Source organism: Diachasma alloeum, unplaced genomic scaffold (assembly GCF_001412515.2).
Source record: "Diachasma alloeum isolate Michigan unplaced genomic scaffold, Dall2.0 Dall_scaffold_00709, whole genome shotgun sequence".
Lineage (NCBI taxonomy): Eukaryota > Metazoa > Arthropoda > Insecta > Hymenoptera > Braconidae > Diachasma > Diachasma alloeum.
Window position 1 is genome coordinate 178003 of NW_021680840.1, and position 17698 is coordinate 195700.

Genomic DNA, 17698 nt, shown 5'->3' on the forward strand with positions numbered 1-17698 from the left:
ATATCTATCAAATCAAGTCATAATATCCATACGGAACTAGGGACAGTTTGATGATAATTGGCATTTTTTATTTTTATGATATTTTTATGATTGATGTATACACGATAACCCTCGAAAAAATTGGGATAGTGTATTGAAATTTGCTGAGATTGTAGCTCTTATAATATTACGGGATGAGTTCATGAGTAGGCGAAACCGGACAAGTGGTTTAGAAGATATTCAGCTTTTTGTGAAAAACTGCTTTGCTCAATATCTCATACAATGCTGGTCCGATTTCAATTTTTGTTTTCAAAATACTCGTCTTGCTGCCACATATCGAGATCAATCAATATATGAGGACATCCGCATGAAAAGGGACCACTTTGTCGATATGGTGTTATGCATACTCTGATAATATTGATAATATTCCGCACATTTTGAACCCAAAATGACCTTCATAGGGTCAAAAATGACGTCGTTGGAGAAGATGGAAAAAACAATTTAACATTGGTGCAAATGGGAGTTGCTGACACAAAAACGTAAATATCTCGGAAACTAGAATCGACAAAGTGGCCTCTTTCCATGTTGTTTTGGCGAGAGTTAAACAAAAAAAACCGATGGAGAGCCGGGATTCGGGAAAGGGTTGAGAAGTTCACCAAAAATAATGTCTGACACAGTGCGCGTGGGTAGAGTCACAAAAAAACGGTATTTTCCGTAAAAATACAGAACTCAGTCAAAAATATTTACAACAAAATAACCACTGTCAACTAATAATTGTGTCGAGACACGGTAGAGATTTTTCACGGTTGAGATGGTCACAAAAATTTGAGATATAATCGCGGAGAGAGAATGGCACGATGCACACTTGTCACGAGGCGATTAGAGAAGAAGCCGGAAGTGACGAGAGGGGACAAGTGTCGCGGCAGGTGCCGTTGGTCCCAATTAATTGGACACGGTCGGTAACCCAGGTCCGTGTCCAGGAGGTGCTGCCGCTCGTGGTCAGCGGACCAACCTGCCGTGACGTGAGGCTGAAGCCTCAACACATGTGGACGTCCATATATGAATATTACCCGTCCATACAAAGTTTCCGAGATATTCACGTTTTTCTATTTTTTCATCTCATCGTGAATTGCACGTTCCGTAATCTGCATGAAGAAAGAAAATGAGTCCGCCATTATAACTTAGGACTGTAACTGAATAGACGAAGTCCTTCGGCTGAAAAATATCAGAAAACGGGTCATACACGTTGGAGAAAAAAGGTTAATGCTAAAAAAACAGAATATTGGAAGAAATCAAAGTCTCCGAGATGATATATCCTGTTTTAATGGAAAAGATTTCATAAAAAAAATGAATTTACTTGACTCTACATATACATTTCTCAGATACATGACGATTCAATGAGTTGTGTTCATTTTTTATGGAATATAGAAAGTTACTTACCTGCGGGTACCATTGATGTTATATTCGCGAGCACGAAGACACTGCGATTATTCTCAGGGCCAATTTTTGGTTTAAGTTAACCAAGGTTAACCCGTGGTTAAAGTTGAGTTAGTACCCCCCACCATTGAACACGATCAATCGGGGATCTAAACCCGGAGTTGACTTAACTTTAACCGAGGCCTAACCATGGTTAGCCAAACCAAAAACTGGCGCTCATTCAGGCCGTGTTCAAATGCGGTGAGTCAATTATTTGAGACCATATTACCATTGCTTATTCATGTACACTTTCGATTGCTTTACCTCTTTTTACCATTATCTTTCGTTCACTAGTGTCCATTCTGATGTTGCGAATTGTTTACATTTCCATCGGATCCTCTGAGGGTATAATTTTGCATATCGAGCAGCAATATAATACAAACGAACAGATAATACAGACTATAAGTTCACTCGTTCCAATTAAACCAAGAAAATCAAACAGAAAAATAGAGTTATTGATTCAATTCAAAGTTCGTCGACAACAGACAACTTGTTGTCGACAACCTGACTATCTGGATGGGGATTTTTGGAAACACATTTTTCAAGTTTTTTGCTTTTGAATTTTATGATGCCCAAGAAGAAAAAATGCAGAGACAAAGAGCTTGGAAAATTTGTGCCCCAAATTGCTGTAGAACGAATGTCAAGAAAATAATGTGCATAAATAAATCGAAGTCTATTCATTTCTATTTACAAAATATTGTCTATGGAATTTTCTGTAATAACCGCGCAGGAAAGCCTATTTATTTATCATTAGAAATCGCGCAAAAAATCTTTATGTTACTATGAATTAACAGAGTATTCATCAAACATGAAAAAATCAGAAAGTCGTGTGCTTTGAATACGCCTGGAATTATTAAATTAGAGACTGACGATTATACATAAAGGAAATTAGAATGAACATACAAGGAATATGCGTTGGATATGTTGTACACGCATTACGGTTGCTGTAGAACATTGATCAACTTTGGCATAGGATTATATCAATGTACACAAAGACGCCGAATACAAATAAACTGTGTAATAAACGCATAAATGCCGAAGTAGTCTATAAATTCGGGCTAGTGTCATGTTATACTCAAATTAGAACTCTTGTGTAGAAACTTAATTCCAACGAATTCGAAGTGATGGATGAGAGATTATTCAAAAACGGAATATTGAGCGATATCTCAGTACGGTATCGATTTGGTTATATTTGAAAATTCATGTGTCGAATATTGTCATGCCTCCTGCACTAATGGAGTTTCAAAAGATGTGTAGTTAACACCTGTGCAATCGCGTCAATTGTTTATCGAAATATTGGCGACCAAGTTATTCTATTCCACTAGTATGTTGAACTGTCACGTCTTCGCTCTATTATGGAGTATCATTTTTATTGGCTTTAAACAGTATGATTCATATTCTGACCCATGGCATAGTGAAATGTGACTCCTTGAACCAATCTCTATAAGCAAACGGTCTCATTGAGCTCATATTGCTTACTAGTCTCAGGTACGTGTATGCAGCATCGGTACTCAGCATCAGTAATTCTCATTCCAAACGAAGTAAGGACTATGATTGATTAATCTCAACAGTATATATTATTGAACGGGTAATTATGTGATTTCGCTTACCTGGTGGGTTTCAAGATTAAACATTCATTTTTTCACGGGCACATTTCAATAGTGAATATTCGTACCGTGTGAACTTGCATGCCTAGATTGGATATACAATGGTAATTCCACAGCATGTTTTCTACATACGATTGTATATTACTACTAGTATTGATTACTAGTGAATCATTTACCGAAAAAATAATGCCATGTTTTGTAAATTTCTTGTGCCGAAAGTATAAAACTTCACATGCGTTACACTTTGCAGGTCTCACTTCCTACGCCAGCGAGTAATCTACTCCCTCAGTCGTGGACGAAGTCTTTTATATGTTTGTGCATGTGTTGATGTGCATTCTGCGCGTTAGTGTATCAACTATTGTGAGTTACAATGCGTGTATCGACCGATCGTGTACAAGTTACATCTGCGACTTTTCGTTTGTCGACTTGAAAAACCTCCACCTAGACGGATGCCGCTCGAGGGGTATTTATCAAATTATTTTCGCAGTCGAATTTCGGCCAATCAGAGCGCAGTGGACAACATCAGGAGGTTAATTAGGGAAGATTTGAACAAATTATATTAATACACTGTCAAATACAACACTCAATCCGAAATAAGCCAAAAAATGAAGAGCTGCTGCGAAATATTCAAAAGCTAGGAGAAATTATCCAAAATGAACCTGTCCGGTAGCCTCAAATATTACGCACTAATTGGTCGAAATCCGATAGGGAAAAATAATCGATATAATTCTCTCCTTATTGGTCCACGAGTGACGGGGGAAATTATCACTTGAATTTATCAACTCCGACAATTGACACAAAAAAGTATAGAATTTAATATTAGTGAGTTGGCATTTTTTCACTTGATTATAAATTAGGAATGTTCTGTTGCAGGGATTTGAGTAAAAATAGTATTTACTTTGTTGAAAAAGGAACATTCCAGAATTTGACGAATTTGAAACGCCTGGATCTCTCGACTAATAAAGTTACAGCTCTGGACGAAGGATGTTTTAATGGATTAGAAGGTTTAGAACGATTGTAAGTATTCAATGTGAAATGCCCGGCCATATTGTCTTTGTTATTAAATCGATACATTTTTTCGAAATTTCAGAGATTTGAGCAAAAACCAAATTGCATCCATCAATCCTTTGGTCTTCCGCCCATTATTAAATCTGAAGAAACTGTAAGCATACAAAATAGAATATTGAAATTTTTACAACACATTTAATATATTCTAGATGTGGAGTGATGAAATCAATCAAATCAAACGTGAAATTTTCCGAGATGGTGATGTATTCCAGGAGTGAAAGATTTGGAAAGAAAATATCAAGCGGTAATGTTTCTCCCGAAATCAATCGTAATTTCACTAAAGAGGAATCATTGACTTTGAAACGTCCTCAATGAAATGGAGGTTTTGCTAAAAAAAATTGATGAAGCTAAAATCAACTTGACTTGATTTTATCACTTTACTATTACTTTATATTTCATGCATCATTGGATGTATTTGCATTAAATTCTGTAATTTTGTATTGCTTAGTGACTTATCTGCTAACAAAATCAGCGCAGTAAAAACAACTTTATTTCATGATTTGATGGCCCTAGAACGCTTGTAAGTATATTATCAATTTTGTTTCCCACTTATAAAAAAAAAAAATAAGTTTTTTGACTCTTAAGTGATCGCATAATCAGGAAATCCCCGCGGTTTTTCTATTTTTTCTTTTTACACAAAAATTTTGTAAGCGAAAAATTCGAGTTCCCCCTTTCAATTTTTTTGGTCCTATAATTTCTATTTTGGTCCTATTTTTTCAATCTATTATGCCAATAAATTATTAAAATATTTGGGAAGCTTACCCATGCTCCCCCCCCCCCCTCCTAGGGGATTCCCTAGAAGAAGTCTTTTCACGGGGATCCTAATGGTGGGGATAGAGATTCATAAAAAATATGATATGCACATAATGCAATAGACTATCACCTCCAGGAGGTCGGAAATTGGGTCTGAGAGGGGTGAAAACCGTAATTAGTGTATAACTCTCAGATGAAACCTTCCACTAGATTCTCTGTTTTGATACTCATCATAACACAAAAATGGCGGTCAATACGCATAAAAAAACTACCAATTATTCCTAAGAGCACTGCACTACGATGGGACCTAATTACTGACACATGCGCTATTATTTCACATTTTTTAAATATTTTTTCCCCATCATCCTTTTTAAAAAAAGACATCAAGGAAAAGCAAAGAGGATAGGTTAAAGTGGAGACTAAGTCCTCGTAGTTTGGGGGATCCCAAGCTGGAATTACTATCACCCCATGGGAGGGATGGTGCCACGGTCGCTTTTGACGTCTGAGCGAGCTGGCTGTGCTTTCGTTCTCTTAGTCCTCAATGTTTTTTCATGTTTTTCAGGTGTTATTAATTATGAATAAAGTTAAAACATACAATTTAAAATTGACTTATCATTGAAAACATTTACTAAGAATGTTTTTCATAATGCGGCGTGCCACCTTTAATATTATAACGCAATTTTAAGAGGTTCACGGGCCCCTCCACCTACTTCGAAGCCCTCTGACACCTAAACAACCCTGAAATGATAGCGTTTGGGCGCCAGGTCGTTATTACCAGAACGACCATTGGAACAAAACCAGAAGAAATGATGACTCTAGTCCCAAGCTCCGATACGGTTTCCCACTAACTCAAACCGGAGAAATGCGTATTAGTAGTATAGCAATAGCGATTCTGGCTCACTTTGACCTTGAGAAATGAGAAGGTTCTAGAAGGTTCGGCGAGGAGGGGCAGAGCGGGTCGGTGGGAGAAGGGGGTGGTAAAAGGTTCTGGAAGGTTGGGTGAGGGGAAGTGAGGAAGGGGTGGGGCAAAACGGGTGAGGAGGGGGAGGGGGTGGTTGAAAGGTCTTGAAGGTTCGACGGTGAGGGGTAGGGGCTGGGGGGGCTGAGGGTTAGGGGTTGAGGGATAGGGGCTGAAGGGTAGGGGTTAAAGGCAGAGAGATGTAGAGGGCGGGGTGAGCTTGATAAATTACAGATGAGAGTTTAAAAAATTAGTCGTTTAAATTGAAAAATTTTTAAAATTGAAAAAGTTATAATTTTTTGAAAATATTATTTTTCCTATCTTTTGATGAATGGATTTAGGCGAACTTCTGTCTCCAGGAGAATAATTTTTAAATGGAAATCAAAAAAGGTTTATTTTGTTCATACATAAATTTATCAGAAAACGACTTTGTCTTATTTCTTTCTAGTACCTATTATAATCGAGATAATTCTCTCTGACAGAAAAAAATCGCTGAGAACAATCACTCAATGCGATATAAGAGGCCAAGCAGGGAGGCGAATGGATGAGTGAACGCACAGGAAGGAACGATTATCACAGCGCATATATATATTACGCAGTAATACGCGCTGAAGAATTTCTCGTTTATTTCGAGAATTCGTAATTTTATGGAATAATCTCAAAAGGGTTGTTTTGTAGCTGAATGAATTTCAGTAAAAAAAATTATTTTCATATTTTTTTCTGCAATGCTTCATTATAGAGTTATTCCGTTGTTTAATTGTGTGGTAGGGCATGAGCCAGTTAACGCGTTAGGAGGGGATTCGAGAGACGGAAGCGCGAACACGTATAAGATTTGATGTGAATTTCGGCTTTTTTCGATTGTTTATTTAGCTCGGAAACGATGTTTTTTTTTTCATTGGAAATCTGAAAAATTATTCTTTCAACTAAATGAATTGCAGACGAAGAATATCGTTTCATATTTGGGACATTCCATGTCAACTCAGCCACCCTGGAATTTTTTGGTTCTCAGAATCTTGAATTAGCATGGTCCCAGTCAAGTACTACATGAGTACATACTTTCTCTAAATTTTCGCTCCTTTAACATTAATTGTTTGGCCAGGACAAATAACAAAAGCTCAAATTTTGGCAAAATCATATCTTGCGAACAAATTGGCTGATTTTGATGAATAAAAAAAGATTTTTTTCGTGTTTTCATATACTTTTGGAATAAAAATACGACAGTACCACGAGGAAGAATAATGAGTCATTTTTCAAGTTTTTTGTTATTTAAATCCTTCTGTTATGCAGGGGCCATTCGAAAATCGAATAATTTTTTTTTTCTTCGATGGATAATGATATTACTCAACTTTTTCGGGGTATTTCAAAATGGGATAGCCATATGGAGATGAGAGAAAATTTTTTTTCTCATGAAAAATCAGATTTTCCGAATTTTGTTCCTGAGAAATGATGAATGCCTCAACGAAGGATGAGCGTGCAATTTTTCGGCATAATTTGAAAATGAGATGCATAAGTAGTAGTGGATAAAAAACGTTTTTTTATAGAAAAAAGTTGTATTCATTGATTATTAACAGCTCTACTTACGTAAACGACAATGAGAATTCGCAAACTACCAAATATTTGATGAGTTTTCAGATCAACATGGAGTATATGTCTGTTTTAAGTTTGTAATTTGAAAAATAAACATTAAATTGTAGAGAAAAAGCAATTTGAAATCGAACTTTTCTGAATCACAATGGCTATCTTAATGTACGTCGTCCATTTCGTTTCTTCGCCTTTGCAAAAACGTCTCCCGTAGTCGCAGAAGAATATCTCTTAATCAATAATTCCTTTTCTCCCACAGGAATGAAGCCGTGATTTTTTTGTATCCAGTCCAGGCGTCAGAGGCTCAAAATCAGTCGATCGTGGAAATAATATGTATTGAAGGTTTTTTTGTTTCTATCGCTTCTTCAGGATGTCAACTCATAAATACTAAAAATTTAAACTCCTACTCGCCCCGGAACCTATTGTTTAAATAAACAAAAGGGGTCATTTTAACGGTTTTCTTAAATATCTCCTAAAATATCGCTTTTTTGTAGAAAAATATGAAATACAAAAAGATTCTCCACGAAATTTTCTACGAAAAAAGTATGTTTGAAATTCAGCTATTCAAACTAGTCAAACGGTCACCGGGCTCAACGAAAATCTCGAGAAACTTCGGGACCCTTCGAGGTCACATTCAGCTACGAAGAAAATCCCCGAAAAAGTCAGTAGTATCGCTCTAGCCATCGAGAGAGTTACTCTAATCGCAGTACTGTATCGCCGTAACCGCTCAATCGAGTACATCACCGGAGTACATCAACGCGATACATTTGAGTCTAGCGCTTCGTATAGCGTCTCTATTTAATTCAATTCAATTATCAATTAATTCCGAGTTAACTATCAATTATTTTGAGTCAATCATCAAGGTCAATATCGAGAGAATCTCAAGTGCAGTGCATTTTCAAATCATCATTTAATTGACTTTGTCGAGCAACTCAACAGTGTAACATTATTAATTTATCAAGACGCGTGGGTTATTCCACAATAAAGTACATCAACAGTGTGGTTTTATAATTCCGCGTGTTTTAATTTTCCGACTCCTTTCACAATCCCACTTTTCCCCAACCGGCATCTCAATTTAGCTTCAATCTCAAACAAAGTATTTACAATTTTTTGGATTAGAGTGATAGATTCAATGCTATACGCGTGCGAATATTCAAGCTCGAGCGCCCTTCAGTCAGCTACTCTCACGTTGCGCCCGCACCGAGCCTCACCGAGCCTTGTTCCGTCGTTATGGTATCTTTCCATACAAAAAAAGGCAGATGGTGCGGGTTCTTTCTTCCTGCGACTGCCATGAGTCCCTTCAGGTCAGAGGGGGGCCCATAAGGGAGGGGAAAAAACGTGTTTCGACTAGTTCTATTCAGTACCGAGCGAACCACCGCCGTATACACTGGAGAAATGGATTTAGAAAAATCGTGTTTTATATGTGCGAAAGAATTATCCGAGAGTGAGTGTGAGATAGTTAAAATACGGGGAATAAAGACACTTATTGCATCGAGCCTCAGACGAAAAGACGATAAACATAAACTTTTAGAGAACCGATCTCTATTCAAGTGCACGTCCGATGTAGAGCAAAGTACATTGTGGAGAAATGTATTGTTGCAGCCGTAAACAGTCTTCAAAACTCCAGCCCCGGCACGAGTCGATCGACTCGAACGGAGTCATTCGATTTTTTAAACTACTGTTTATTTTGTGGGAAAGATGCTTCAGAAAAATATGTAGCAAATGAAAATAAAAAATCCAGTGGCCGGGATGTAGTGAGACATGTATCTACTCTCGACTTTAAGACAAACCTGATAAAGAGAGCTGAGAAGAGGAACGATGAGTGGGGAAGAAAGGTTATGCACCGAATTGGCGGTGTAATTGATCTGGTTGCCGCTGAGGGGAGGTATCATGAGTCATGTTGCAGTAAGTTCAATTTACGTGTGAATTCTGACCAGCCCGCCGGCCGCCCTCTTGTCAATAACACCCCGAAAACAATCGATTTTATCTCCACCTACCTCGAAGAAAATCGAGATGAATGTCAGGCATGGTATCCATGGGCATGTCGTAAGCATGGGATTCATTGTTCAATTATCTGCTCCCATTGCGAAGGTCGTACTTGTTCCAATATCGAGGAAGTAGAGATTGAAATCGAAGAAGTCGATGAACTTATTGACATTGAGTTGGAGAAATTTTTAAGCATTCATCTGTCTGATGAAGAGTGAAGAAACGAGAGCAGCAGAAGAATTGGGAGAAGCATAAGCCAGTAGGGACGTTGAAGGAATTGAAGATGGAGAAAGAAGAGATTGCCCTATACAGATGGAGGTAGAAGTTCCGGACCGACCTCAACAGAAGAGGAGAAGAATTCTTCATTAATACAAGGACATAATATGTAGGAATTTTAAATACAAGTTTAATTATTCCACTCCAGTTTGAGTCTTAAAATGTATTTTATAATTTGTCGAACCTTCGCATCCCTCATTTTCGAGTGTTATTCCCTTATTATTTGTTATGTTTCTCTGTCAGAAAATTATTCATCACTTCATTTATCGTTTATGCAAAAATGAAGGTTTTTTAGTTGGAGATATTCTTCATATCGATTTCATGCAGGACTCACCACTATACTTCGTGGTTTCCAGCGGACGGAGCCCTCTCCAACGTTTACGTAACGCACGAGCCGGACGTGCTCTATATATCACATGGCCATATCTCCGAAACTATTATCTTAATCGGAAAAAGTATAAATACATTGTTTGAAACGCAACCAAAATTCCAGAACATTCTGGTCGACCATCGGCCTACTTTGAAAATCTCCGGGACCCTTCGGGTCATCAGTCATAAGTCACCGAAACACGCACGAATTAGTTTAGGCTTAGCCTCTCACCGTATAAGTCTATCTCGAGCAAATCGCCTGTAGACGTCGTATAGTATCCATTCGTATTTCAACGAGTTCACATCAACTAAGTAGTAGTCTCTCAACTAGTCCACAAGTATTAAGTAGAACTCAACGAATAATTCAACGTGTAGTAATTCACCGAATAGTTATTAACTAGTATTAATCAACATTATTAGGAGTTCATATCGAGCAGTCCTTCAGTTGTGGTTCAGTATCGTCACGATAATGACATAGTCGATTCAGTCAAATACCATTCAAAGTTTAATACCTTTATTCAGTACATCACCTCTGTTGATTAAATTCAGTTTAAATTCAGTGACTCACCAGATTAACGTGCAAAGATAATCATCAGTGAAATTAGACTATCACCAGTGAAATTACATATTACCAAAGACTGTACATAAGTTTTAACAAAGTGGTTCGATCCCACAAATTAAAGTGATTTTTTAAATCCGACTCATCAATGATTTTCCCAACATCTCCCTCCACATTTTCATCCCACATCCACCCTAAATCTAGTCATTCACCAAACATACATTTTTTGTAGAGAATTTTGTGGGGCATCTTTTTGTCATGTTTTTTGACCAAAAATGGAAATTTTGGGAGATAATCGAAAAAAACGCTAAAATCGCCCTTTTTGTTTGTTTAAACAATATGTTCCGGGGCGAGTAAAAGTTTAAATTTTTGATATTTATCAAAAGTTAACATCTTAAAGAAACGATAGAAACCAAAAAACCTTCAATACATATTATTTCCGCGCGTATACCTCTGACGCCCGGACTAATTGCTGGAATCGTCTTTGCACTGTCGAATCTTGTTTTCAACCGTTCTTTCATATCCTCGTGTTCCTATTTAGTGTAGAACGAGACATCGAAATCCTTGAAATTATTCTTTGCCTACTGGAACACACCATCTAGAGTGAGAATAGGTTCACCATTAGTAATTTACAGACTTCTTCGTCTTGCTTCCCTCTTCAAGACTGCGCCTACGCCATCGCATGCCGTCTTTCCACGCGCGGTCGCATGATAGTGCGCCTCTGCTTCAACTCCAAAATCATTTTTATGCAACAAAAGATTAGCCATGTTATATCGATTCTTATAGTGCTGTCCAGCACCATCTGTAACATAGATCAATTTGTTTACGGCAGCAGACTTGTTTTATGTGTCGTATCAGAATCTGTTGTATTAAATGAACTGCAGTAGTATCGTGAAAGAGACTGTCAGATAAGAGGACTAGACTCCTATGTCGAATATCATTGCCGTGGCGATAATAATACACCACAGGATGGACAGTGCATTGATCATTGTTGTAATGGAACGATTGAGCAGCGTCTTGAGCTACGAAAGAATAATTCTCCGAAAAATCGGCCTGCACTAGAATTTCACCCTCAATTAAATTCCCCTTTCGTTCTTTCACGAAAGCGTTTTGTTGTATGGCAATAAAATGATGAGATTTCAATACTTTCAATCTCTCACAAAGTACATCAACAAATTCATACACTGGAAGTCTCTGGGTCCGTAATGTTGTTCTATCCATAGATTGCCAAGTCCTCAATTCTACAGTGTCAATCACAGTTTCAATCACAATTCCGCAAACTTGCTGAATCCCACCGGAGACTTTGAATGAGTAATTTTATATTTCTCATGAAGATCATTCAAGTTCTCGAGGACCANGATTAACGTGCAAAGATAATCATCAGTGAAATTAGACTATCACCAGTGAAATTACATATTACCAAAGACTGTACATAAGTTTTAACAAAGTGGTTCGATCCCACAAATTAAAGTGATTTTTTAAATCCGACTCATCAATGATTTTCCCAACATCTCCCTCCACATTTTCATCCCACATCCACCCTAAATCTAGTCATTCACCAAACATACATTTTTTGTAGAGAATTTTGTGGGGCATCTTTTTGTCATGTTTTTTGACCAAAAATGGAAATTTTGGGAGATAATCGAAAAAAACGCTAAAATCGCCCTTTTTGTTTGTTTAAACAATATGTTCCGGGGCGAGTAAAAGTTTAAATTTTTGATATTTATCAAAAGTTAACATCTTAAAGAAACGATAGAAACCAAAAAACCTTCAATACATATTATTTCCGCGCGTATACCTCTGACGCCCGGACTAATTGCTGGAATCGTCTTTGCACTGTCGAATCTTGTTTTCAACCGTTCTTTCATATCCTCGTGTTCCTATTTAGTGTAGAACGAGACATCGAAATCCTTGAAATTATTCTTTGCCTACTGGAACACACCATCTAGAGTGAGAATAGGTTCACCATTAGTAATTTACAGACTTCTTCGTCTTGCTTCCCTCTTCAAGACTGCGCCTACGCCATCGCATGCCGTCTTTCCACGCGCGGTCGCATGATAGTGCGCCTCTGCTTCAACTCCAAAATCATTTTTATGCAACAAAAGATTAGCCATGTTATATCGATTCTTATAGTGCTGTCCAGCACCATCTGTAACATAGATCAATTTGTTTACGGCAGCAGACTTGTTTTATGTGTCGTATCAGAATCTGTTGTATTAAATGAACTGCAGTAGTATCGTGAAAGAGACTGTCAGATAAGAGGACTAGACTCCTATGTCGAATATCATTGCCGTGGCGATAATAATACACCACAGGATGGACAGTGCATTGATCATTGTTGTAATGGAACGATTGAGCAGCGTCTTGAGCTACGAAAGAATAATTCTCCGAAAAATCGGCCTGCACTAGAATTTCACCCTCAATTAAATTCCCCTTTCGTTCTTTCACGAAAGCGTTTTGTTGTATGGCAATAAAATGATGAGATTTCAATACTTTCAATCTCTCACAAAGTACATCAACAAATTCATACACTGGAAGTCTCTGGGTCCGTAATGTTGTTCTATCCATAGATTGCCAAGTCCTCAATTCTACAGTGTCAATCACAGTTTCAATCACAATTCCGCAAACTTGCTGAATCCCACCGGAGACTTTGAATGAGTAATTTTATATTTCTCATGAAGATCATTCAAGTTCTCGAGGACCATCCGCTTCTACATCATGTTCTTCACTTTATTCTTCATCCCTGGCATCATCCGACTATTACTCTCATAAAAACTCCGGATCTTTTCAACTGTCTCTTTGGGCAATGATTTCCCAGCCTTCGCAACTGTTGAAGCAAATATTCCTCTCTATTCTCGCAGTTGTTTTGCTCTCATAGCCGTGTACCTTGTCGTACCAAATTCACGACTCAGCTTTCGCCCACTCCAGGAAGGTGGAGCAATAATCAAGAGTTGAATACGTTCAGAATATTCTGTCATCGTATTGAATTTTTGCTTGACTCCATCCAACATTTCTTCCAATTCCAATTCTCGTGGAGAACGAAAATTTGCTGGAATGTTCCTGTGGTGCTCTCTTTTTGAATCATCATCTGCTGTTGGAGCATCGTACTCTGAAGCTTCGTTGAAAATCACATCCCCATTAGGATCAATTGAATGGAAGGAATTACCTGATCTCAAAGAACTCCCTGCGATATTGCTCATAGAAATGTCTACTAGAAATGGTGTGGCACTGGACGAACGATCGGCTGGAACATGTGATGACGATGAAGAGACTTCCCGATTCGATGAAGATTCAGAGGGTAGTGATCCAGGAATGTAAGTCAAAGCTCTTTTCCTACAGGAGCTACATAGTTTTGCATTTTCTGGCAAGAATGGAAATGTCTGTCATAGTCTTTCTGAGATTGAACGCAGGTTTTTTCCATTGTGACCTTTCTCCCCAAGAACTCGCATTGGATTTGCACATCTTTCGGCATGCGGCATCTTGTGGAACAGGAATGAAGAACAGTTCTGACCATTCAAAAAAAGGGCAAAAAATAATAATAACGATTGATTGAGTTTACAACTTCACTACTGAAATATTTTATACCATCACTTACCTTGATTAAAGTTGATGGACAATAAATACAAGAGAATAACCGTCGGAGAATTTCTGTTAACGATACTGTAATGAACCGTGTGAGATGTTCAACACTCAAATGTGTGCTGAGGACTAATCAAACGGTTATTATTGAGGTCTACTCTATGGCTCGTATGGAAACTGAATTCCGAGAAATCGAAATGCGAAATAATCTATCGACATATTTTTCTGGTCTACAATATCGTCCAAAGTTAGTCTTTCAATGCCAGAGTTTATCGTTACTCGTTGCGCGCCTGGCAAATGAATCGGAAACCGAATCACTGGATGACTTTTTCCATACAATTCTTTCTCCTGAATCCTCCAGCATGCTTCTACAGGTCTGACGTAACGGGCTTCCACATGTTCATTGATTTTATCATGTATGATTTCCGTTTCATTTGTGTTGACAGCAGTTCCACGTATTGATATTGAAGCAGAATCATGTCCTTTATGAATATACAAGTAAAGATATTTTAATAGATTTAAAGCTTGTAGTCACTTCCATGTTGCAATGACAATTGAATATTGTCAACAATTTTGGAGAATAAGCAACTACGAAACGATTATCTACGATGTAATTATTGGGATGTTCATAAAATTTGCCAGTTTCTTGTCTTCTGTAGCAGGGATAACTGTTTTTGTCCATTATCGTTCTCTGTTGGAATGATTTCGGAAAGTGTTTCGTGCACTTTTCATTCTTTAAACACCAGTTTCCACAAGGACCATGTATCATGTTCTTCATCACTATTCAAACGACACATATCTTTATGCCAGCCTTCATTTCCAGATGGTTAAAATAAGGGGTATATGAAAGGCTCTGCTTTAAAATCCATCGAACTAATTGTCTCCAATTTCTCAGTTGATTCATTACGAATAGTTATGAACGTATCGCGTATGTCACCATCAGTAGTTGTTGTGAAAATAATAGCCACTTCATTAGATTGTTGTGGATTATAACGACGTATGTCCGTACCTCTTCGTGGTAAGAAAGACATCTGCACTGCAGGCATTGGTTTTCCAGCTCTTCTCGCTCTCTTCTCGAGTCTTCCGATTTCTTTTTTCATCATTGCATAAGATTTTGCAAATACATTTCTTGACCGAATAATTTAATCAACAATAGTTAAAAGTTCTCCATTTAAATCTGGCATTGCATGAATCCTTTTTTGATTTGCATCGTCCGAATCCAAAATGAATAACTGTCCATATGTTGCTGCTTTGTCAGGTTCTAATCGAAATGCCGTATTCATTTGGTAGTAAATCTGTCCTGTTATCTTGAAACAATACGGCCCCAAACGTTCTCCATGAAAATTTACTAAACGCGTATTAAAAGATGCAAATGAAAATGATGAGTTATAACTTCAAATGCGATTCAAGAATTCACTCGACAGTTCATGTCCTCTTTCAAATAATTGTCGTAGTACTCGAGGATGGCTGTACTCCATGGCTGCAGCAATCACCGAATGATCGTAGATCTATCTTGTTATTTACCATTTCTTTGGAAAAATGTAATGCCCCGCAATGGCAGTACTTTACGGCCATGAAACCAATATAATGCTCTTCGTCACTAACAACTTTTCTCTTTCTTTTTACTCGGTATCTTCTTACTCGATCAATTACTGACTTCGGTAATTTTTTTTTTTCACCAATTGGTTGCAGGTCTAAATATTACGGAACCATTATATTACGGTAAAAAATATTACGGGACAAAATATTACGCAGAAAATTATGACGGGACAAAAAATTATGGAACCGTAATATTACCGTATATAAAGGTATGGAATCAAGGATAAACCTTTATCCGCTCGATTAGGAATTCTCCGAAAATCAAATCGATACAATAATAGCCCAATACCAAAAAATATGACCCGAGGTCAGTTACCATCGATTACTCAACAGGTGTTTGAGTTGGTATGATTATATTAATCCCCCAAAACAAAATAAAATTCCCTCAAACATTCACACACAAAACCGAAAATTCTTCAACAAAAGTTAGTTATATCGGAATGCTCGACACGGGTGCGTTGAAATAATTACCATGCCTCTTCACTTCATCCTCAGCCAAAAAGGCGCAAAACTACTATTACACAAAGGTTTTTTATTCAACAAATTACGAATTTGTGAAACAAAACAAATGCTATAAATAACGGAAAATAATAATGAATAATAACACCGACGTCGGTAAAAACGTTGTAATATTATTTCCAATAATAAAAACGACCAATAATAATTACACCCCGTAACAATTTGGATCGTAATATTATTTACCGTAATATTATGGCGTAATATTTTTTACCGCAACATTTAGACCGGATACCGATTCGGTAATTCGACTTCGGTAATTTTTTTTTTTACCAATTGCCATACGCCTTCTTTGTTGACTTCCCCTTTTCTTTGCTCTCTGACGCGATTCAAAAATCTCCTGTTGTCGAGAATTTGGAGTAATTTTCCGTCGAGCCATTTCACGAACTTCTGAAGAGTTTAATTTGTGCAAATTATTAGGAAAAAAAAGATGAAAAGTTGAATTTTCGTACCTGAATTAATTCGAATAGCTGCTCACATTCTTTACCGCGCGAAAATTCACAAATAACACATCAATTTCACCATAAAATGAGATCTGATAATCTGATATGAGAGATATCTGATGAAAATTACCTTATGATGATGATAATTGTAACGATGAAGGTTAATCATGTGAAATTGTCTTCTGACGATAATTGGTTTTCGAACATTTCTTTTATTCGACCATCAAATCAACTCACACAACTCACAATTCATACAAAGGGCTGAAAAAAAAAGTTATCCGCATCATGTCAAAATCCCTTGAAATTCGGGTAAAATCCCACCCCCATTTTTCGTGTTACGTCATAACTCCGCAGTCGATATTTGGTTACATTTACATGAATAAAGATTTTTTATTTATTTATTTTTCTATTTCATTGGTTTTATCGAAGTAATTCTCGATTTGAAACCCCTCCTCTAGCCTGCCTCCCCTCCTTTATTTTCCTCTCATTGTTATCTGCGGTATCATGGCCGTCTTACACTTAGCTGTGCCCCATTCGAGCTAGGACTGCACGGGAAACCATGTAAAACCCCAGTCGCACAGCCGGCTGATTTGTGCAGTGCTCTAATATATCCATCTATCACACTGACTAGATGGAGACACTAGGCCGCTACACCGTACCTACCGCCCGCAATTTTTGTGCGAGCGAGGTGTTCCTAAGCGGTCACCCACCCAAGTACTAACCCAGCTCAACGCTGCTTAGCTTGGATGTCCGCCGGAGCAATACCTCACCCACCTAACCATCACAGTCGGTTAAAGATTTTTTATTTTTGTTCCTCATGCAACCTCGTTTTACTGCTTTATCTGGTCAATCTCAACTGATTGATTTCACCTGATATATATATATATATATATATATATATATATATATATATATATATATATATATATATATATATATATATATATAT

The 17698-nt window shown here is 37.5% G+C and overlaps 1 protein-coding gene across 1 annotated transcript in view; it reads left to right on the forward strand.

The window, feature by feature from the left end:
* LOC107044277 (leucine-rich repeat and immunoglobulin-like domain-containing nogo receptor-interacting protein 2) overlaps positions 1-9730 on the forward strand; it is a 149638-nt gene extending 139908 nt beyond the window's left edge. Inside the window, exons 3-8 of the mRNA XM_015266075.1 lie at positions 3936-4079; positions 4153-4224; positions 4579-4650; positions 7682-7764; positions 9121-9307; positions 9622-9730. Of these exons, the coding sequence (XP_015121561.1) occupies positions 3936-4079; positions 4153-4224; positions 4579-4650; positions 7682-7764; positions 9121-9307; positions 9622-9730 (667 nt within the window). The remainder of the gene's footprint in view (positions 1-3935; positions 4080-4152; positions 4225-4578; positions 4651-7681; positions 7765-9120; positions 9308-9621) is intronic.
* The last annotated feature ends 7968 nt before the right edge of the window (positions 9731-17698 follow it).